Below are 23,068 nucleotides of genomic sequence, written 5' to 3' on the forward strand. Positions count from 1 at the left end.
AATTTAGTTTGAAAGTGTGTCCACAGTGCATTTATTCCCTCTTTCTGTTCATTCTTTGAGATGATATCTTTATGTAGGTTAATTAGGTCAACTTTTATATTTTCCCAATTTGCCTTTCTGTATAATGGTATAATCCTTGGGTTTTGGATAGATTTCCGGGGATTAAGATTTACTTCAGCAAAAACAATATCATGGTCAGAAAGTCCGGGTAAGGTTTCAATTCTCATAAAGCTATCTGGATGATTTGTTAACACAAGGTCTAGTGTATTTGGTCCTCTAGTAGGCTTGTTTACAAGTTGTGCCATGCCATTGTCATCTAATATGTCAGCAAACTTTTCATGATTTGCAACGCATTGAGTGTGCAACTTTATTTCTTTGCTAGACCAGTCCCAACCTGGTAGGTTGAAATCACCAGCTGAGATGATAAAAGCATTTCTTACATTGCTAGCTCTTTCAATGCTAATTCCGTATTCAGTATATCCCTTTTCGTTTGATGTTTTAGGGTTGTAATAACTGGAGAGATAGACGGTTTTATGCCCAATAATCTCCATCTTGCACCAAACAATCACAAACCCACAATGCTTTGTATTGTTATTAAATATGTAGTTTAACGTACTGAGTTCTATCACTGAAAAGAATCCACATTAATAATACACTAGTCTCCGTTGTTTCGCCTTCTATGACTATGAACGAGTTTCACCGGTGTACAACTCTGAATCTTGTACAAGGATTGTACAAGAGGTAATTTGGTACTTAATGTAAACAATAACATCAAGTCAAATAATTATCGAAATATGGGTGTTCCTGATGGATAATGGAGTACAGAGTTACATGCAATTCACACAACCTTATTATTAGTACTGTCTTTTAAATAATAAAACGGTCACAGCCTATTTAATTTAATTTTAGCTGTCTTGTGCATTTTGTGATACATCAGTAATTTGCTTCGTATATATATATTAATTACACATGTGTGATATTTTCTACTGGACAATTAATCAAGCAATAATCAATCTGGATTAACTGAGTATTCAGACAGTGTTTTTTGTTTTTAATTCGAGTTATTCTTTTAGGAGTCATGTCAGCACAGCTCAGGCGGTCTGCCAGGAAAAGGAAAAATTTGCCAATAGTGGCTGCTGCATCAGCAAGGAAAAAGGCTAACCAGAGAGTACCTGACACTATGTCAGTACCGGCACCACAGTTGCCTACAGTTGATACTGGTACACCATTCATACCAGTTACTAGTTCTACTGGGACATACCCAATGTTAATTTCACAGACCGGGGCAGGCATATATACCAGTGCAAGTACAGGGCCAGTCGATTTGACGAGCACAGCTAACACACTTCTATACTCAAGAGTACCACTACCAGACCAAAGAGAGTACAACACTGTAACCAGTCAAGATCCTCCAGAACATTCCTTAGGTAATACTAATGGTGCCTCAAATTTTACAATGCCATTCAGTACCTTTGACCACCCTGTTCAGATACCCAGCATGCATGCTAATATTGCTTTTAATGTTTCTCAAAGTATTAGAGAAAAAATTATGAAAAGTGAATTTATAGATTTAGGCATTTTGTTAGCTAACAATACTCAGCAGGCTACACAAAAGCTTGTTTTTAGAGGGGGTGAATTTATTGTGCAAACAGAAAATCTGCAAAACAAAATTGGGTCTATTGACCAGTGGACATCAGCATTTATCATTTTTGTTAGTGTATATTGTACTGTGCATTCAGGTAGATTACAAGAATTACTTAAATACATGTCAGTTGTACGTTTCGGTGCAAAAAGAAATCCAAATAATTTAGGTTGGAAGTTATATGATGAGCAATTTAGGTTGCGCAAAGCACTGGATCCGGCAAGTTCATGGGCTATAGTAGATTCAGAGCTTTGGTTATTATATATGGCTGATAGTAGTGGCACACAAAATTTGGAAGTAGTTTCTTCTGGTTACAATACATTTTCTGCTAATAGAAATGTGTATAAAAAGTCAAAGTGCTATGCCTTTAATTATAACGGCAAATGTTTCAATTCATTTTGTCAATATAGTCATGCGTGTATACAATGTCATGGTGTTCACTCAGTTATAAACTGTCAATTCAGGCAATATAATTTGCCTTCACAAACAACACCAAATTCAAGGGTCAGACAACCATATGTCAACTCAAGATTTTCAAGACCTGGAGTAATGTCTTCTCAAAATTTTGTATTCAGGCAACAGCAACAAACAAGACCGAGAGCTCCTGGCACGTCTATGGCAACTAGGGCATACCCCAATAAGAATTGAAAGATTGCAAGAGTTACTTAAAAATTATCCGAACAGGGAGGCAGCTGAGGAATTGTATTTAGGATTTTCTCTTGGCTTTCGTTTACAATATACAGGACCTAGGGAACATGTTATGTCAAAAAATTTAGTTTCCGCAGAGCACTTTAAATGGGAAACTTTGAACAAATTTAAAACAGAAATAGAGTTGGGTAGGATTTTAGGCCCTTTTTCAAAATTGCCAATTTCAAATTTACGCATATCACCAATTGGTCTAGTTCCGAAATCAGACGGGGGATGGCGGTTAATAACTCATTTATCACATCCTGATAATAATAGTGTAAATTCTTATATTGAACCCGCACTTTGTAAAGTTAGTTATTCCACTTTAGACAGTATACTTGACAAGATTTATGCATTGGGAAGTAATGTTTCCTTGGCCAAAATGGACGTAAAATCGGCCTTCCGTTTGTTAATTGTGAATCATGCTGATTTTGATTTAATGGGCATAAAATTTAATGGTTATTATTTTGTGGATAAAGCGTTAGCTATGGGATGATCGCTGTCGTGTAAACTCTTCAATACCTTTGCTAATTTTCTTCAGTGGGTTGTTGAAAGGCAGTCCAGCTTAAATTCTATTGATCATTATTTAGATGACTTTATTTTTATGGGGGCCGAAAACACAAATGATTGTTTGGTGTTGATGGATACATTTACGAATGTTTGTAATGAGTTAGGTGTTCCCATTGCAGAAAATAAAACAATGGGACCATCCACGGTTTTACCTTTTTTGGGCTTCCTTATCGACACCAAACTCATGATGATTTTGATTCCACCAGAAAAGCTAGAAAAGCTTAAAGTGATTCTTGAACCTTTATTGTTTAAAAAAAAATGACACTTAAAGAGTTAGAATCTGTGACAGGGTTACTCTCATTTTGTTCAAAAGCCATTCCATCCTCACGTGCATTCATTCGTAGATTTTATGATTTGATGGGGTATCCAAGGAAGCCGTTTCATAAAATAAGATTGAATATAGAGGTGAAGTCCGATATAGCCATGTTATTAAAGTTCCTTGAGAATTTTAATGGCCAGTGTTTCTTTCCAGAACAAATTTGGACATCTAACGAAATTTTGCAACTTTTCACTGATAGCTCTGGGAACCCAAATTTGGGCTGTGGGGCATTTTTCCAGGGGTCATGGGTTCAGTTTAGATGGCTTGAAACATGGAAAGATTTACAAATTATGAGGAACATGTCATTTTTAGAGTTGGTTCCAGTGGTGCTTGCCATGTATTTATGGGCAGAAAACCTAAAAAACAAAAAGATCGTTTTAAATATTGACAATCTTGCATTGGTTAGTATTGTAAACAAAAGGTCATCAAAAGATAAGGAAATAATGAAACTGATTCTTCCATTTGTGTAACTGACAATGATGAACAATATACAATTTAAAGCTGTGCATATTGAAGGATCAAATAACAAGGTAGCTGATGCCATCTCTCGATTTCAGATGTCACGTTTCAGAGCTCTGGTTCCAACAGCCAGAACGACCCCAGCAGGGATACCAGAAGATTTCTTGACATTAATTTCAAACATATACATGTAATTGGGTCCCTTATCGATAGTTCAGTTGCCCCAAGTACTTTAACAACATATCAAAGAGGTGTATTGGCCTTTAATGAGTTCAGAAAACTGTTTGGTTTATCAAATGTATGGCCAATACCTTTGTATGAATTGTGCAATTTTATAGCATATTTGTTTCAAGCAAGTTACTCCCATTCCTCTATTAAGTGTTATTTAGCAGGGATAAGTTTTTTCAGTAGAATGAATGACTTTGAAGATTTTACTCAAAAATTTATTATAAAGAAAATGATGGAGGGGGTTAACCGGACAAGGCCAAAAATTAGGGATTCAAGATTGCCTATTACCAAAGAATTACTTCTATTAATAGTTAAAATTCTACCGTTTATTTGTTCCTCCAGTTATGAAGTTAAGTTGTTTCAGGCTGCCTTCTCGTTAGCCTATCGTGGTCTTTTGAGAATAGGAGAATTAGCAGTAAGTAATGGAAAGTCAGCTCATATTATCTCTATATCTGATGTGTCATGGTCATCTTTTGGGGTCTTAAATATACGTGTACCTTCATCAAAAACTGACCAGTTGGGTACAGGTGCCTTAATTATATTTCAATCCCAACCTAATTCAGAGACCTGCCCATGCAAGTTAATAAAGTCTTTTCTCATGGATAGACCTCCTTTACCAGGAGCACTTTTTTGTCACTACAATGGCGCAGCTTTTACTCGTTATCAGTTCATAACGGTATTGAAAAAATCACTGGAGAGAGTCGGGGTTAATTATAAAAACTATAGTTCTCATTCATTTCGCATTGGTTGTGCTACTAGTTTGTCACTTGGGGGTGTGCCTGATGCCATAATCATGCAACTAGGGCGTTGGAAATCCAATGCCTACAAAACTTACATCAGATCATAAAAACTTTTTGTATTGAATTAAATTTTATTATTATTGGTTAAATTTACAAAAAATAACAAAAATTTGTATAGGTAAACCTGCAAAGATTTGGATTACGGGGTCTTCATTAGTGAAGAATGCCTTTATTGAATCTAGGCAACGTCCTGGTGGGACTAACCTCTGTCTTGACAGATTAAATGCAGAAATTTGGTGGCAAGGGAAATCAGGCATGGTTACAAGTCAGCTAAGAAGACAAATAAGAATAATGAAAACATATGAAGATCCTCCTAAATTTCTGGTCGTACAAGTAGGTGCTAATGATTTAGGGAATATAAAAACTAAAGACTTAAGAGAAAAGTTGATACAAGCTATGACCTTTATTTCAAAGGACTTGCCTGACACTAAAATTGTGTGGTCACAAATGTTGCCTCGTTTAAAATGGAGATACTCTAACGATAGTAAGGCAATGGAAAAATGTAGATACAGGGTTAATAATGCAGTAGCTAACTTTATATTGGAATCGGGTGGTTATTATATACGCTATCCAGACATCTCTAGGACTGAAAACATGTATAAATCTGATGGGGTGCATTTGTCTGTTATAGGAAATAACATTTTTTAAAATTCAATTCAAGGTGGTCTTGAGTTTTTCATGCTTAAAACCAATGGTCATGTTTTCCCCTCTACTGATATATAAGTATGAAATATGTAGTTTTATTTTGTGTTTTTGTCTCGGTGATATAAATATACAATATTGTAACCTAAGCCAAACTTTGTATAATTGATCTTGTGTAAAATTTTAATGTAGATATATATATATATAGTTTGTTTTATTTTGTATTTTTTTATTCAGCAACTTTACTAGTAGTTACATGTAACTTGAAGTTTGCTTTGATTTTTAGTGGATGTATTTGGCTCACAGCTTGGCAGCGAACCTCCATTATATGGCGGTTGACAGTGAATCATTACTCTGTTTCACTGTCAATCTGGCATAATTCGCTGCATCAAAAAACATTTTGTTTTATGAATAGGATCATTTACTACAGATCTAGATGAACAATGTAAGGGTTTCGATCCATCATCTGTGTTCCCACGGTGATTTCCAAATTGTTTTAATCCTATCTTCAGTTACCATTATCTGTGGTAGTAATTTATATATATATATATATGACAGTACGGTTGCCATAATCAGCAATATGCGGGTAACCTCATTTTTCAGTTATATACAACATGTATAAATTATGAGAATATAATATTAAAGGCTGTGGCCAAATACTGCCAATTTGTTGTTTGGTCTTAATTAGCATCTGGGATAATAGAATTTAAGTCCTGTACTTAAATTCAGTTATCACGGTGCGCTGTACTATTACATTGGTTGGTTATTAGTGAGTTTAGGAAAACTCAAATTTCATTGGTGGTTAGTGAACCATACAATTTGACGTCACGATCCTTTTTTAATTTGGGTCCAACAGGAGAGGCTGCTTAAATAACTTATCAGAGGAAAATTTTATTCAAAATCCCTCCCTCCTCCCGAAATGTATATCTATTGTAAATACAATGTATTAGAATAAGATACTGCCTGTGTTGTAATTTATAATTTCAGGTGATGTTTCAATTGTCAATTGTTTGAACACCTATATGTATTTGGCCATTTGGACAGACAGGACCTGTGAAGAAGTCTGATCGAAGTTATCGAACCTTCCAACAAAGACTGAATTTATTAGGCCTGTGATTTGCATAATTCGCTGCATCAAAAAACATTTTGTTTTATGAATAGGATCATTTACTACAGATCTAGATGAACAATGTAAGGGTTTCGATCCATCACCTGTGTTCCCACGGTGATTTCCAAATTGTTTTAATCCTATCTTCAGTTACCATCATCTGTGGTAGTAATTTATATATATATATATATATGACAGTACGGTTGCCATAATCAGCAATATGCGGGTAACCTCATTTTTCAGTTATATACAACATGTATAAATTATGAGAATATAATATTAAAGGCTGTGGCCAAATACTGCCAATTTGTTGTTTGGTCTTAATTAGCATCTGGGATAACATTAAATAAGTACGACTACAGAAATTTTCCACTGATCTCTTATACGAGTTATTGTCTTTGAATTGATATGTTTATACGTTCTGTTGAAACTTTGATAGGCAAAGAAAAACTACAAGCCGCTTGAAAGTTCATCCAAATAAAGTATTCAAATATCGCAAAGTGGCCAACGTTTCAATTGACTTCATGATAAGAGTTTCCCTGAATGATGAGTTTTTGTCATTTATGTATTTTTTATCAAAACGGTAGTAGATAGAAAAAAACCCTTTGAAATGCTAAGATGATGAGCAACATACGATCTACATGAAAGTCAAAGCGTAAGACAAATTACATGTTTGCAAATGTTTTATAAACTTTAATACATTTGTAGGTAGGTTAAATTGTACACGTGATTAACAATAAAAGATTTATGAAAATACTACTTTATAGTATTTATATGTTGACAAACATAACTGTTTGCATTGAAAAGTAATAATTGTTATCAAAAGTACCAGGATTATAATTTAGTACGCCAGACGCGCGTTTCGTCTACATAAGACTCATTAGTGACTCTCATATCGAAACATGACGCGCGTTTCGTCTACATAAGACTCAACAGTGACGCTCATATCGAAACATTTATAAAGCCAAACAAGTACAAAATTGAAGAGCATTGAGGATCCAAAATTCCAAAAAGTTGTGCCAAATACGGCTAAGGTAAATGCCACGGATAAGAAAATCCTTAGCTTTTCGAAAAATTCAAAGTTTTGTAAACAGGAAATTTTTTAAAAAATACCACGTTATTGATATGCATGTAAACACCGAAGTGTTGACTACTGGGCTGGTGATAACCTCGGGGACGAAACGTCCACCAGCAGTGGCATCGACCCAGTGGTGTAAATTGTTATCAAAAGTACCAGGATTATAATTTAGTACGCCAGACGCGCGTTTCTTAAATATAAAAAAAGGCAAACTGTTTCCAGGTGAGCGATTCAACCTCTTCCGAGCCTCTTTTATAAGGTATATAATGTGAAATAATCATTGAAATTTATTACTTAACACCGTTTATTTATTCTGCTTCATGTCACAAACAGATGCTAATAAAACAAAACTATTTCGGTAACATACATGTAGAATAAATTAAAAAAACTTGGAAGAAAAAAGTATATAATTTCTTTAGTTTTTTTTCTGATAACATTCTTTCCATATCCATTCATTTGAATAATCACAGAAAAATTCCATGTAAATGTTTGATTCTCTTTCTATTGGTGTGAACTTGCCATAGAACTGCCAGATCGATAGAACAGCTTCACCAAAGTCGTTACCATACATAAGTGGACTCTGCGCTGTGACTTTTATTGCTCCAGTACAAGAGACATAGTACAGATTTCCATTCTCCCATTTTCGGCACGTTGGTTTACAGAGTCGTCCACAGGCATCAGAGGCAGTGATCATTACTTCTGTTGGTTTATTTGCAGTAGGTTTTTCAACAGCAATGTACCCGATATGAGAGGATATAGGAAGTCTGTTGTCAACAAATACATAATCTGTGTATGTTCCGAAGTAACTCAATCCAGTCGACTTCAGTCTTACTTTGAATGCACCAGATTCATCTTCTATACAATCATTATATGTTGCTGGATTACCTGGTTTAACAACATTTTTCAGACCTATGTATTTGTGTTCGTCGTACATATCATACCCACTTGGATTTTTGGCGTTGGCGTCAGATTGTGATGCAAAGTGAGCCTCCTGAGGTCGCAGATGAACAACTTTAATTGGTATAAATGCCCATTTTCGTACGTCACTTGCGCAACCCGCTATGAAGTTATTTTGTATAGGTTTACCCATGCATGGTTCACGTTCTTGTGGAAGATAGATATTTGTTATTTGTTGAGAGTTAACAGTAATGTGATAACTGTGACTGATAGTTGTGTGGTGTACGTGGGTATCTCTTTTTCTCCTTTTACCATGATTGTTACGGAAATTCATCTGGACTCGTCCATTTCTTCTAGCATCAACTAACGGCTGCGTTCTTGCTCTAAAATTTCGATCTACAGCAGCACATTCTGCTCCGTTGGTTCCCATTCTACATTGCAGATCAGGGGACCCACAGTAAGTGTTCTGTCTTGAACAAGTAGGCGATAGTTGATAAAAACTTTTTCGTGCCAGTTGAACACCATACCCATCACGATTTGTTGGAACACGTCCAAGAAATTGAACAACAGGCATGTTCTTCATCGGAACGTCTGGTAACTGAGCAGGAAGTCCATTTTTAAAAGGATAAGCTGTATTATATTGATGACTGTATCTCCATACTTCCCACAAATAGTCTATAAAAGTATGATGTAACCAAAAAATACAATCCCATGGTGCCAATTCGATAGGTCCCATTGATCCACCTATATAATTGTGAACATCGTCGTGATAAGATTCCATGGTGGGATATGGAGATGGTTCGGTCAGACGGTTAATATTTGGCATCCTCATTACATCCCTAACTTCAGCTGACGTGAACAGAGAACCTGCGTTACCAACATTTCTGATTACGGCATTGCCTCTAACGTCCTGAAAGCCTCCACAAATACCAGTTCGTACAGTTCCACTCATTTCACCAAGATAGTCGGCTGTCCAGAGTATAGAATTGGCAGGAGTATCCATATTTGCATCAAGACCAGAGTTCCAATATGGCATTGTGACGGAAGGGTCGTAATACTGTAATACCAGTTCTAATCTGAAACCAATTAGAATAAAATATTCAGATAAATATGAAATATGCAATGATTCAACAATGTCTTTTGATGATACGTTTGTTGTGTTGAATAATGTTAAATTTTATCAATGATAAACATTTGTTTCTGACGTACAAAACACACAGATAACATATTTCAAACGAGAATATTTTTTTTCAATTTTATACATGCCATTTTATAAGGATCAAATACTGTTTAAAACTTCGAAGCAGCAAGTTTTCACGCAATTATTTTGTGGTTTTAATAGCACAATTCAGTTCTTTAAAATTGGATTTGTAGATTACTATTCTGCTGTTACATATATTCTTTTGTAAGTTTGTCATGTGTAGAAGAAACATATACCTCTGATAAAAACCAACGTATTCTCTTTCGAAAAAATAAACGTTAATGAACTCAGTTGTTGCTTTTAAAATACTACAACTAATACTAAAAAAAACATTGTATTATTAAACAGAAATAAATTTATCTACCTGCAAAAAAATATATTTCTAATTTATACTTTTGCTATTTGTGAAAAAAAAAAGATGATCCAAAAGGAGTTATTGAAATTCAAAAGTCTGCCTAAAATTGATATTATATAAAGATATATGCAAAGAAAATTATCGTTTTAAGGGGGCTCGCGGGTTTGATTCATTTTTTTTTAATTTAATATAGGATTTCACTATATTTTTCTATAAATGAACTTTATCTTATACTTAATAGAAAAATGAAATAATAAAATGAGGTCACCGTTCATTTACGCTCACAATCTGCCTTCGAAAGAAGCATACATATTTGTTAATGTCCTTTTTTTGCTGTTGAACTAATAGAAGAAATAGCGGTTATATCGAAATAAAAAGGAGCTAAATTACAGAAATCGCTTAGATTTTACAATTATTTAGTTTATGTACAGTTTATTCGAAAACACCAATAAAAAATATTGGTCACCGATGAGTTAAAACAGATATTTCAATTTAAATGCCAAAAAATGGCATTTTTGCACCAAAAGGAGATAATATAGAGCCTTTTCAATGATATCTCATTTTAAAAGTCACCTGGGGCCAACAGGAATTGATTTTTTGGAATTATTTTTGTACCATATGATGAAGTAGTAACTACTAAAGGTAATAAATAAAATTTGTAATGAAAAATTAATGTTTATTTTTTTTCTGAAAATCTTATACCCGCGAGTCTCCTTAAGTGATATATTTCTCAAAAGATATGTATTTTCTGATTATTTTGTAGTTGCGTCTGGTAACGAATAGTTGTTGTACACCAATTCATCTTTATGAATCATTATGTGTCTCGAAACTCGTAATGTAAAATTAAGGTGATTGATTATGAGAACTGTAAATTGAGATATATAGAGTTTTGATCCACTTTTATGCTTATGTTTTATGTACACTGATACTTAGCATTTAAAGATATTTCTTCTTATCATAAAATATTTACACCAGGATCAGAAATCTGTGATAACCAAGAAAGGCAGGTCCACTGTGAGCAGAAGTTCTGACTTGAGAGTTGTGAAATCTGGCAATCCAACCAAAATACTGAAAAGCAGACGAGAGTTCTGACTGTTAATGAGTCTTTATATCTAATTCATTGGAAGTTTGATGTGTACTGAGAACTATATACAGATATAATACAGATAGATATTTTGTGTCTTTGTGATTTTGTTAGTTAAAGTTGTACTTTTTATTAATCTGATGAACTGATTGTCAAAGTCTGTTCTTATTTTTTGCTGTTTCAATGCCTTATTAGGTCGATTGGAGAGCTCGTCAATCGGGTCTAAATTTTATCGTCGAAATTTGTTTTAGATTTTTCATTTTGTTTTTTTATAGCTTGTTATTTGAGAGTTTTGCTTACTGACGAAAATCTTACGGTGACCTATAGTTGTCTCATTTTGAGTCCGTGTTGCTTATTCCTTAGTTTTCTATGTTGTGTCATGTGTTCTATTGTTTGTCTTTTTGTCTTTTTCGTTTTTAACCAGGCGTTGTCAGTTTATTTTCGATTTATGAGTTTGACTGTCCCTTTGGTATCTTTCGTCCCTCTTTTTATAAATTAAGTGCTCTCACAGAACATTTCTACATTTACCCTCATTAGGAAAAGAAGAAGAACAAATGTGAAACTCAATCATATATACATGCCCAAAGGTGATATAAAAATCATAGCCAAAACTATCTGCGGACAGCGTTAATTTGTGCATTTTTCAACCATATCAGTTCGGAAACAAAGAACCCGAAATCTTCCATAATATCAGAGAAACTTATTATTTACTTAACCGCGTATATACAATATGTATCTACTTTCTGCAGCTCAGTTTAAATTCGAATGGATAAATATTGCAATCAACGGGTTGGCGTGGTGAAATCTTTATGTCTTATTAATTTTTAACTAAATGTACAAAATGTACATGAATGCTATAATTTGCTGACTAATGGCCTATTATACCCTCGGGAATAATAGTGCAACTAATGCACAGTATTTGGTTTACGGATATATTTTCTCATTACAACGAATATTAGTTCGCTCTGCACCATATTGACTTTCGAACGCTTGCGTGTTACAGGTTGTGATTAGTTCAGTTTAAGATGAAGTTAATAATAATATAAAAGGTAAATCAAAGATAGTTGTTGTGCAGTTATAATTTGCAAGTATCATTTTCAAAGAAATAAGATTGCTACGCTCACTCTACCAAAAAATGCATTTCCGCCCAATGAATCGGTAGATATTTTATAAAGTAATGCTCTTATTCCTTAAATGTGGTTGCAATTTCATCTTATCCTTGTCGTTTTTTTAACCCTTCAATGCCTGTATTTGGCTTGAGACAAAAAGTTCGACAACGAGAATCAGAGCAGATTAATTCTTTATCCAAATAGGCATCTGGTTAAATTACAATAGTACCAATTATGCTATTGACAGTATAATGAATTAGTTGAAACAGGTTGCAATGGTTATGGCAATGATTAATTTCTAATGTTCAAATGTTCAAATTTTCTTATTCCTCTTTTGACTTACATTATAAAACAACAGAGTGATATTATCATCATTATTTGATCCTGTTTCAAATGAATCAGTGTGAAATCAATAAATTTTGGTGGAAATGTGTATTTTCATAACCTTTCATGTCCTTAATAAGAATTGATGAACAAACTAAATCTTTAGATTTTAACCTTGTATACATAAGAAGATTACAACACAGGTTGCAATAACAAAAACAACAAAATTGAAATATGTGTTTTTTTAAACGTCACGTAGCGACACATTCTGTGATAACCATATTAAACACGAACTGACATACGTCTTACTTTAAAAAGTGATGTAGTTTGAATAATTTCAACACAAAGGTTCAATCAGTCTGTGTTTTGTGTTATTTTGTAAGCTTGGTACTTTTGCATGTTTTACAGCAAAAGGATCGATGCACTACTAGTGGACGTTTCATCCCGGAGATAATCACATGCACAGATATATTATTGATAGGAGCCGGTTAATTTGATAAGTTTTCCCCTTGAATATATAAGAGTATAACATTTACATCTTGATACAATTTAACAAGTCATATAATTCTTTGAACAGTAACTGGTTAAAGAATTCGTTAAATAAAACCTGACTCAACGATAGCTGCAAGCAGAGAGACAATTTGAGAGTATATGAAATTCTCCACAAAAGGTTGAGATACTACCAAGAGGCAATTAAAACAATTGTGTTTCAAAAATTAAAGTTTTTCTTTATTATTAAGGCATTTAAAATAATTATTGGAGAATTACATTTGTTTGATAACAACAACAATAATAAAATTGTGTTCATTAATGGAAATAATACTTTACAAACTGTATACGAATGAAGTGCTTTTCTATTTTCCCTTTTATTAGAAACCCCAAAGGCCGAATATTTTAAGGAAAAGGATGGATAAGAATCGACACAAGTGACGATCGATATAACCAAAAAGGGACTTTAAAAACAGAATAAGAAGTAAATAAAAAAAGATATCGAGCTCCGAGGAAAATTCAAAACGGGAAACCCGTAATGAAATTTCAAAATTAATAGCTCAAACTCATCATACGAATGGATAACAATAGTCATATCCCTGACTAATCTAATCTCTTGTCATTTTGCCTCAGGGAATTATTTTTTTGTTTCTTAAAATCCTAAATATATGACCTTTAGTAGTTGTTACTTTATCATATGGTACAAAAATCATTCCAAAAACTCGATTCGTGTTGGCCCTAGATGACTTTTAAAATGTAGATATCATTGAAATAGCTCCAAATTATCTCCCTTTGGTGCAAATATGCCATTTTTTGGCATTTAAATTGAAATATCCTTTTTAACTCATCGGTGACCTATATTTTTTATTGGTGTTTTCGAATAAGCTGTACATAAACTAAATAATTGTAAAATTTAAGCGATTTCTGTAATTTAGCTCTTTTTTATTTCGATATTACCGCTATTTCTCTTATTAGTTCATCAGGAAAAAAAGACATTAACAAAAATGTATGCTTCTTTCGAAGGCAGATTGTGAGCGTAAATGAACGATGACCCCATTTTTTTATTTAATTTTTCTATTAAGTATAAGATAAAGTTAATTTATAGAAAAATATAGCGAAATCCTATATTAAATTAAAAAAAATTGTTAAGACCCGCGAGCCCCCTCAAAATTTTAGTTTTCATCAGTAGGATTTTTTCAAACGAAATTAGAGGTATAGGGGGAAAGTTGAGATCTCAAAAAACATGTTTAACCCCGCCGCATTTAGTGATGAATATATGGTTTCGCTTACGTTCGTAAGAAATTGCACTTTTGCAGGTTTTTACTGCACTGTTACATGTCTCATCCCTTGTCATAATAAAAAAGTGAAATGGCTGAGCACTATTAAAAAAAGACTTTTCATGCAAGAATGCATTGCTATACCTTGAGCTGTTTCAATAAAGTTACAATTTAGGCTTATTATAAAATATTTCGTGCTTATATGTAAGTTTAGAATTTTTTCTAATTGTTATTGTTTCCCATCTACACAACTAATGTTTAGTGCTGTTGGTGTACTTCGAAAGATACCACTTATATGTTTGATTTAAGATATCGAACAGTGCATGCGCTTTTGAAACTGACACCCTATACCCGAACACTTTACTTTGTAAGTTTTATTCACCAAACACTGGGTGTATCTAATTATATCTACTCATTCGGAACTGCAAAAGAAATCGAAACATTACTTTTTTGTAAATTGCTCGATATATCCTCAGGATAATTAGGTCAATATCAAAGGTCAGAGTTGGTCATGTTTTGATATTTGATTTCGACTTGTTATCGCTCTTTCTTAGAAACCGTTCAGGACATCTACAAAATGTGCTTACTAAGCTGTTAGTTGCAACATGTCGTAATTTATGTTTTTTTGGTTACAAAAGCTCATTTACATTAAATAGAATTTGCTCCATTCTAAAGTTGGAATTAGCTGTATTGTGATATAACTCACTCACCACATCTAATAGAGACTTAGGGTCTTTTGATTTTAGGTCCTTGCTTTATGACCTTCAAATTCAGATGACGATCAAAGCTTAATTTATCGTCTAAGTTTTGCACTTTGCTATGAATTCACATTTATTTATAAATAAACCTATTGGGTCTTTTGCATTTGGTTATTAGACATATGACCTTAGGGTTAGCAGGAAGAGACCTTAAGATTCCGGAAGTAATAATTTGTTGCAATGATTTCATGTGAAAAAACTAAAAAAACATATATTTTTGGAATCAGTGTAAAATAACTCTACCAGAGGGGAATTTTGTTAACTGGAAGAAGCAAATTATCACTCTTATTTCAAGCATACATATTTAGGATACATATATTAAATTTTTTTTTTGGCGTAAGGAAATCTATATTTTGACTCCGAAAATGGTTTATTATCTCACCTTAGCTGTATTTGGCAAAATCTTTAGGAAGTTTTGGTACTGTATGAATGCTCTTCAAATTCGTACTTTATTTGCCCTTTTTATCATTATTTTATTCGAGCGTCAATAATGAGTTTTTTGTATACGAAACGCACGTCTGCCGCAAATATAAAATTTCAAATCTGGTATTTATTCAATCTAAATTTTCTAATCTTAAGTGAATTGGGATGAAAAGACTTTCAGTTGTTCCCTGAATAATTGGTTTTCAATAGTAAATTAGTGCTGGTCTGATTTTTTGAAAAACCTTTACAGACTAAATTCAAAACTTAGAATATATTTACACACCAAGAACTTACAACAGGAAGTTAACTGCTAGAAAAGTTAGGTGTTTAAAATGTGAAGAATTCTGGTGGGGATGGGTATATCATACTTAAAACTCACTGATAATTGTCTTAAATTCTTTAAACGTGATTTCCCAGATGCTGACTGTTTGCCTTATTATATTCCTATCGAACGGAAAACTAATACATTATACGCACTAGTGAGTTAGATATTTAGTAATCCCATTTTATATTAAAATTAATGCATATATTTGTAAATTTTTATATGAAATATTATCAATATTTGTACATGTGTACTAACGCAAAAGAAGTTAATTCCCCACAATGATATTTCCTTAAATGAATGTTTGACGTGTTTATAAACATTTCGCTTATTAGACAGAGTTTCTAAATTCATTGAGAATATCTGAAAATTTACATTTTCGTTTACTGCAACATAAAAAAACAAGTGAATAAGCCATTTATGTACACATTAATCCTAACTGCTTATCAATTCATTGAAAATGTGGACTGTTTTTGTCTTTTTGTCTTTTTGACCTTGCTGTCATCTGTTTTTGTCAATTATGTATGTATTGCTCACTCGATATCATCTCAGTTTTTACAGCAAGAAATTGATATCAAGTAGAAAATCTTTGATTTGAAAACGGACAACCTTTATAAAAAGATAATATATATCGCCAAGAAATAAGAAATAGCTCCAATAAGTTTGTTGAAAGAGACTTTGTTGAACAATTTGTAATTTTATAATATTGCAATGTAAATAAACACCATAAAGCTTTACTGGATTTAACTACACGAGGAACACTCAAACCAAAAATTAGGAAAGTCGAAGGAGTTCAAAAAATAAAGAATACTTGTGTGTAGCTACGAAAGTTTTAAAATCCTGGAAAGTGAACGGGAAATCGTTGTATGTATCACTGAATCAAAATGTGAATTGAAGTACATGTGAATTCTTCATATGAACTGTCATGTTTAATTATTTCATTAGGCACCAAACATTTATTAGTAAACCGACTTTGAACTGAATGATTATTTTGATGTGTACATCTCTTAAAAACTGAACAATGAATTATTAAGGCATGTCCAATCTTTCAGTTAATTTTCATTCTAATTTTCTGTGGTAAATGCAGTACAGTCATTTCAATTGCAGTCAATTTTTAACTGTTTTTAAAGAAATCAAAATATTTTTATTTTTAACATCCAATTACACATTTTTATCATGTTTTCCACAGTAAATGAAAAAGTGACGATATGCTTCATTTCGATTTCAGGCAAAAATACTTTAACGGTGTTTTTCAGTTGTCAAATTTAGTTTTATTCAAAACGGCTGTAACCTTCTATCAATGAAAGTTTTGGTCATATACTCACATGTTCTTGAATTGAATTATATAGATATAGGAAGATGTGGTGTGAGTCTAAATGAGACAACTCTCCATCCAAATAACAATTTATGAAAGCAAACCATTATATGTCAATGTACGGCCTTCAACACGGAGTCTTGGCTCACACCGAACAAAAAGCTATAAAGGGCTCCAAAATTACGAGTGTAAAACCATTCAAACGGGAAAACCAACGGTCTAGTACTCATTATGATTTAACAAACTTTACTAAAATTGTCCGTTTATAAATTTATAAATTATTAAGAAACTAAGGTTTTAATTCCCTCAGGCAAAGTTGGCTTTAGATGAATTTTGCCATTAATTTTAGGTATTTTTGACATATAGGTCTTCAATGGTTTCAGTACTTGTACATCTTCGGATTTCAAATGTTTGGCTTTAATCGTTCCTGAAGGAGGTAAATCCAGAAAAGCGCTTCGGACGCCAGAAATTATTAAACGTTTTGTTTTAATTTTTTTTATGTTCATTACGACATTACAACATTTATATCTAATTCATGCATTTTTAGCTTAAAAATGATAGAAAAGATACAATAATCACACATATGAAAAACACGTTTTCTTACATTAGTAAACCTAAATGAAAGCTATTACACAATTATATACAAACATTAAGTCATAAATACAAACCACCCTCTATTTCTTATCTCTATGATTTTAATTTACTCATACTTTCAAAGGTCCAATATTTGTTGTCTTCATGAAATATTAGTTTCTTCTAGTTGGGCATGGAGTATAAAATAAAATCCGTTGTCTTGTTATTAAATAGTTTATATCGTTCTTAATAACTTTGCAATACTTATAACCTAGAGAGAATAATAATGATTTATCATATCTACCCCTTAAAGTTATAGTGTACTTATATGCATTTAAACGAAGCTTTGTTCAGATTATCGGTGAGACAACTCCTCACTGGGGACAGAATGACATAAAAGTGATCAACTATAGGTTACCATACGGTGTTCAACAATTAGCATAACATATACTGCATTGCAATTTAAAAGCTCTCGAAATGGAAAATTTATATGCTCGAATGCAAGCGACCATATGAGGAGCATATTTTTAATTTTAAGTCATCGTAAAGATAAATCTTTTAAATAATTGAAAACCCATACAAGCATTATATTAACTATGCAGACAAATATATATGAAACATATTTAAAAAAGTGTGTTCACTTCAATCAACACAAACTTAAATATATCAAGTATACACAATTTAAAAGTCTGTAAATAAGTTAAATTACTTAACCATGTTAAGAAGCACACTTCATGTTGTTATCAAGATTCTAAAAATTAATTATTTAATAATTTTAATGAAATATCTCAAAACAAGACGGATATCCGCAAAACGGTTCATTTTATGATATATCGTTGTTTTCAAATATTTCACAGTATTGAAAACAATTACGAAAAAACAAAAGAAGTAAAGCGTCACTGATGAGTCTTGTGTAGACGAAACGCGCGTCTGGCGTATTAAATTATAATCCTGGTACCTTTGAAAACTTATTGTACCTAAGATATGATGCAACTTAAATATTTGAAAGCCATAAGAAACGAGTGAGTGGTGAAAAATAATGTTTATTCAATTCTTGAACCAATGCTTGAATGTATCATAAACTTAGTTCTTAGTTAAATGCCGTGGTTTGAAGCCGAAGTTGACCGATTGTCACCTTATGGTAAACAAATAACAAACAGCATGGGTATTGAGCACGTGTTTAACATGTATAATCAGATAATTGTTTATTTTAATGACAGATCCATGCGTATTGCGATCACCGGATTTTTACGAGGAGGGTCACACTCAGGTCACTATGCATACGGAAAATTTGTCGGCGAATTGCTTCCTGGAAGCAACCAATTAAAATAAGTAAACTTCTTCTAAATATGGACAAATTAAAGAATTGTCCTCAGAAAAAATTATATATACATAAGTTGTATAATGTTAACTATCCATTTAATTATAAAAAACATATGCATATTTTTTTTTTAATTTGAGGTTTCATATGACTTTAAGTGATTAGACGAATGGTAAAAGAAACATAAGGTGTGGACTAATTTCATCAAGGCATCATGCTAATTATCTTTGTGTTTTAGTGTGCTATTACTTATCACGTAGGGGTATGGACTTAGTTAATTATTATTTTTAATAATATGTTAACAACAGTTAAAAAGAAAATAACAAAAATACAGAGGAAGATTCTAAACGGAAATTCCCTAAGCAAATGCCAAAATAAAAAGCCCAAATACATCAAACGAATGAAGAACAACTGTCATTTTCTTGACTTTGTATATACAAATTCTTATATGTAGATACTGGGGTTTAACATGGTTTTATAGCTACCTTAACCACTTGCTTGACAGTTGCATTAATTTCTAATTTCTTACCCCACTTCTATAAGCCTGGCTCCATGCATTACGAAGTCGTTGTCTTTCTCCTTTGGTCAACATTCTGATCTCTTTACGATAATTGCGTCCTGCTTGTCGCTTCTTTCGTTTGCCTGATATTTTAGGACAAAGCAGTTTCCCTACGAAGTCTGAAATGTCTGACATTGTTGTGTTGTCATGAGGATGACCGCAGTCTCGTAAATTTGGTCCATTCATCCACATGTATCTTGTTACACATGTATTACATACAGCTTCACTTGTGGATTTAGTAACATCATTAAATTTAGTTTTCATGATTATGCATTCTTTAAGATGTTGCGGTAGTTCTATTTCTTCTATCAAGCATGTTCCTATACTGATGTAAGACAGTATAAACAAGCATGCGAAGGCACACTGCATTTTGAGACCTGAAAGGAAATGTAAATTTATGAATTTAAGCCATAATTTATATAAATCAAATTTGATTTTTTGTGTTTAGGAATAAAATATGTTATTACCTTCGCTGGTCAACCTGTGTTTGTAAAAGCACTTAACTATAATCATGTTTTTATATTAAAGATTCGTAAAATCCCTACTTAAACATTTTTTCTCATTTAACTGAGTAACAGTTTGATCCTTCACCAGATTTTACGGTGAATTGTTCCCTAATGTGCGGCATAATATGTTTTCTCCTCGTATTATAGATGGATAGATTCACAACAAAAACTGCAAAAATACCTACAGAAATACGTGCATTATAAATCAGCTGTTTTCACCATTACGAGAACTATTGTGACTTAGAATGTACGTATTTTTAATTGTTTAATAAATGTACTTTATAGGAAAAATATTTACAATGGTAAATCATTATAGCTGAATGCAAGTATAGTTTGGTTAACAAATATAAGATGACGAGAAAAGAAAACATGTTACGACTTTAAATATACGCAATGATGCTTTCAATATGCCGTCCAATCATAATATGAAACAGGGTATAAAGTTTAAGAGGGAAGACGCAAAGGAGTAGGTCCGGTAAGGACCGATTTTTGCCTCAAATTTCAGCTTCATCTGACGAAAGATTTTGACCACTTTTTAAACACTTAAGTGTCTATTTCATTTGATTCAATTAGTTTATGAAAAAGATTTTAACTGATTAGGCATTAAAAACGATCCGATTCAAGCTCAAATATGAAAAAAATTAAATAAGCCGAAAATTGTCACTTTTCGGATGGGTTTTGTCAAAAATGAAAGTGGCCGCATCCGTGTTCATCCTCAACCTTTATATATGTTATGTATTATCATCAAATACAACTTACATTTTAATATTAAGGATGAACACGAATGCGGCCACTTTCGTTTTACACGGAAACCGTGTAAAATTTGACTAAGATGCTAAAATTGTGAAAATTTCAGTAATTTAGCATGACTTAATGGTGCTAGTACCCGATATATGCGTATTGTATTGTCAAACACATCCCATATTAATGTAGCAGAAGCATTCTTCTGTCCAATAAATAACTAAAAGTTTACATTTTAACAATTTTGTAAAACTGCTTTATTTTGGGGCCAAAAAGGGGTCTTACTGGACCTTCTCCTTTAGAATCAAATTTTGAAAAAGATAATACACTACTTCCGAGTATAACACCCTTTATAAGTCGAAAGCTTATTTGTACTTGAAAATAAAAAAAACCTAGGAAATCTGTTTCATATGTCATTCATGTACTGATCTATGTCTTAGTTTCCTTGTATCAACATGTTCCAAGCATTTAGGGGGCCATTTGCTGCCAAATTTAGTGTTACAAAATTAGATCAAAACCTTGAATTTGATTTATCCCACACGAAAGAAAATACCAGAATTACAAAATTACCATAGGAAACAATAGACAATACGTGAAATCTAAATAAAGTCTTAAGAAATGTCGTGCGCATATAAGTACTTAATTCAAATTATCATGATTGCATCCAGATATTGACTATGGTCATAATACCTGATATAAAAATAAATATAAATAACAGACAAGTAAGTGTTTCTCGTTTCTCGGGTTTTTTTTTAAACGTTGGTTTTCCTGTTTGAATGGTTGAATTGTAGTCTATTAGGGGTCCTTTAAAGCTTGCTGTTCGGTGTGAGCCAAGGCTTCCCGTTGAAGGCCTTTAATAGTTTACTTTTACAAATTGTGACTGAGATGTGGAGTTGTCTCATTGGTACTCATACCACATCTTACCATATCTAAGACTTCTAAGTAGGTGAAAATAGTATTATTGCGATTTCTGTCAGACCTGTTTAATTGGATTTCATATCAGTAAATTGACAAAGTATGTAAATCATCGTTTACCTGTAGATGAACAATTTATGTGGACTCAATTCTTTGCTTCCTTTTGGTAATTTCCCTCTTCCAGTTATCATGCTGAATATATGCACTACCCATCTTTAACTAAAGGTCAAATGTATGTGTGCAAAATTCAAAAGAAACCCAAAAAATTAAATAATGATTACCTTTTGGACGGCCAAAAAAATTAAAATTATGTAATTCTAGATTTTATCCATCGATTACGTTGAAAGTAAAATACGTAAAAATACTTGATTACTCGAGCAGCAGTACGACTTATAGGGACTCCAAAAGTCAACCATCTAAAATAGGTTTACAAGTGAGAGGTTTGGCTACCTTTAAAACTAGGTTTTATCCACCATATTTGTACAACAGGAAATTTCTTTTCCAATTCAGGAATATGATGGATGTTTTCCATTTGTTTGATGTGTTTGAGCTTTCCGTTTTGAATTTCCTTTGATTTCAGGATTTTAGTTATTTTTTTATAATGACTTTATTTAATCTTTTCCCTTTTATTTAACTCTATCGATATGCTTGCACTTTTTTCTTAAAAGAATCTGATGTAATTTTCGATTTTATGCATTCAGTAGTATTCTTTGATTTTCCAGGTGAGAACGCTAGTTTATCTATATTTTACTAAATATGCTTTAATTAGAAGACTTAGATATTTCTGACTGTTTGCTGCAGAATGAAATGACTAAATGAACAATGGTTGGATAAGAGATTAGATTCAGTCTGAATATTACAAAATTCATCCATTTGTTTTGAAAACCAATTTTTGTAAACGTAATTCAAACAATTTTATTACAGAAAATGTATCCTTTTGACCCATGTGTGTTCACAAAATAAGAAAGGATTTGTTTTAATACAATGGTATGCAGGTCCAGCTAAAAAATTTGGTCAGAATATTAGGTTTTGCAAGTTTTAAACTTCTAATGTAGATGTCAGACATTTTGACTGGAGGAATTGTGGAAGGTGTTCAACGAAACTTTGCTTACATTTGCATACAATTCATGACAGTCAGTGTTACTGGTCGCCAATATTTAACTGCCTTTTGTAAAGAATCGTTCTTCGACAAGTAGGCACGTAAAATAAATACATGTACATTATCTAAATGGCTGGCGTGATTATCAAATCTATGTCTAAAGCGATTTCTACAAAATGCAGATCCTCACCTCAAATTCTTAATACTCTTCTATGTTGTAAATTGGTAAGATTGATTTTTTCCTTGCCAAAACACAGACCTTTGACA

At 32.6% G+C, this 23,068-nt stretch overlaps 2 protein-coding genes across 3 annotated transcripts; one reads left to right on the top strand and one right to left on the bottom strand.

Moving 5' to 3' along the window:
* Positions 1–571: 571 nt before the first annotated feature.
* On the top strand, positions 572–6,542 carry LOC139512019 (uncharacterized). 2 transcript variants are annotated; one of them, XM_071299336.1, is made up of 3 exons: positions 602–741; positions 1,074–1,427; positions 6,335–6,542. In XM_071299336.1, the coding sequence occupies exons 2-3, from the start codon at positions 1,079–1,081 to the stop codon at positions 6,412–6,414; spliced, it is 429 nt and encodes a 142-aa protein (XP_071155437.1). In that variant the 5' UTR covers positions 602–741; positions 1,074–1,078; the 3' UTR covers positions 6,415–6,542. The 2 variants fall into 2 exon arrangements, with proteins under 2 accessions (XP_071155428.1, XP_071155437.1); XM_071299327.1 differs by lacking the exon at positions 6,335–6,542 and having other exon boundaries at positions 572–741; positions 1,074–4,988.
* Positions 6,543–7,819: 1,277 nt separating this feature from the next.
* On the bottom strand, positions 7,820–20,231 carry LOC139512010 (uncharacterized). Its single transcript, XM_071299317.1, has 4 exons — positions 20,008–20,231; positions 19,511–19,917; positions 10,957–11,054; positions 7,820–9,506 (listed from the first exon to the last, which is right to left on the bottom strand). Exons 1-4 carry the CDS (start codon positions 20,051–20,053, stop codon positions 7,949–7,951), a joined length of 2,109 nt encoding a protein of 702 aa, XP_071155418.1. The 5' UTR covers positions 20,054–20,231; the 3' UTR covers positions 7,820–7,948.
* Positions 20,232–23,068: the final 2,837 nt, after the last annotated feature.

This window comes from Mytilus edulis, chromosome 1, assembly GCF_963676685.1.
Source record: "Mytilus edulis chromosome 1, xbMytEdul2.2, whole genome shotgun sequence".
NCBI lineage: Eukaryota > Metazoa > Mollusca > Bivalvia > Mytilida > Mytilidae > Mytilus > Mytilus edulis.

What these genes read in the sequence shown, in the direction of transcription:
- LOC139512019 (XM_071299327.1), top strand. Translation starts at nt 1,079, where the DNA reads ATGTCAGCACAGCTCAGGCGGTCTGCCAGGAAAAGGAAAAATTTGCCA.
- LOC139512010 (XM_071299317.1), bottom strand. Translation starts at nt 20,053, where the DNA reads ATGATTATAGTTAAGTGCTTTTACAAACACAGGTTGACCAGCGAAG. An exon ending in ACACAGGTTGACCAGCGAAG is followed by an intron (nt 19,918 to 20,007) that starts GTAATAACATAT and finishes ATTTCCTTTCAG; the next exon opens with GTCTCAAAATGCAGTGTGCC. An exon ending in GCCAGGCTTATAGAAGTGGG is followed by an intron (nt 11,055 to 19,510) that starts GTAAGAAATTAG and finishes TCTGCTTTTCAG; the next exon opens with TATTTTGGTTGGATTGCCAG.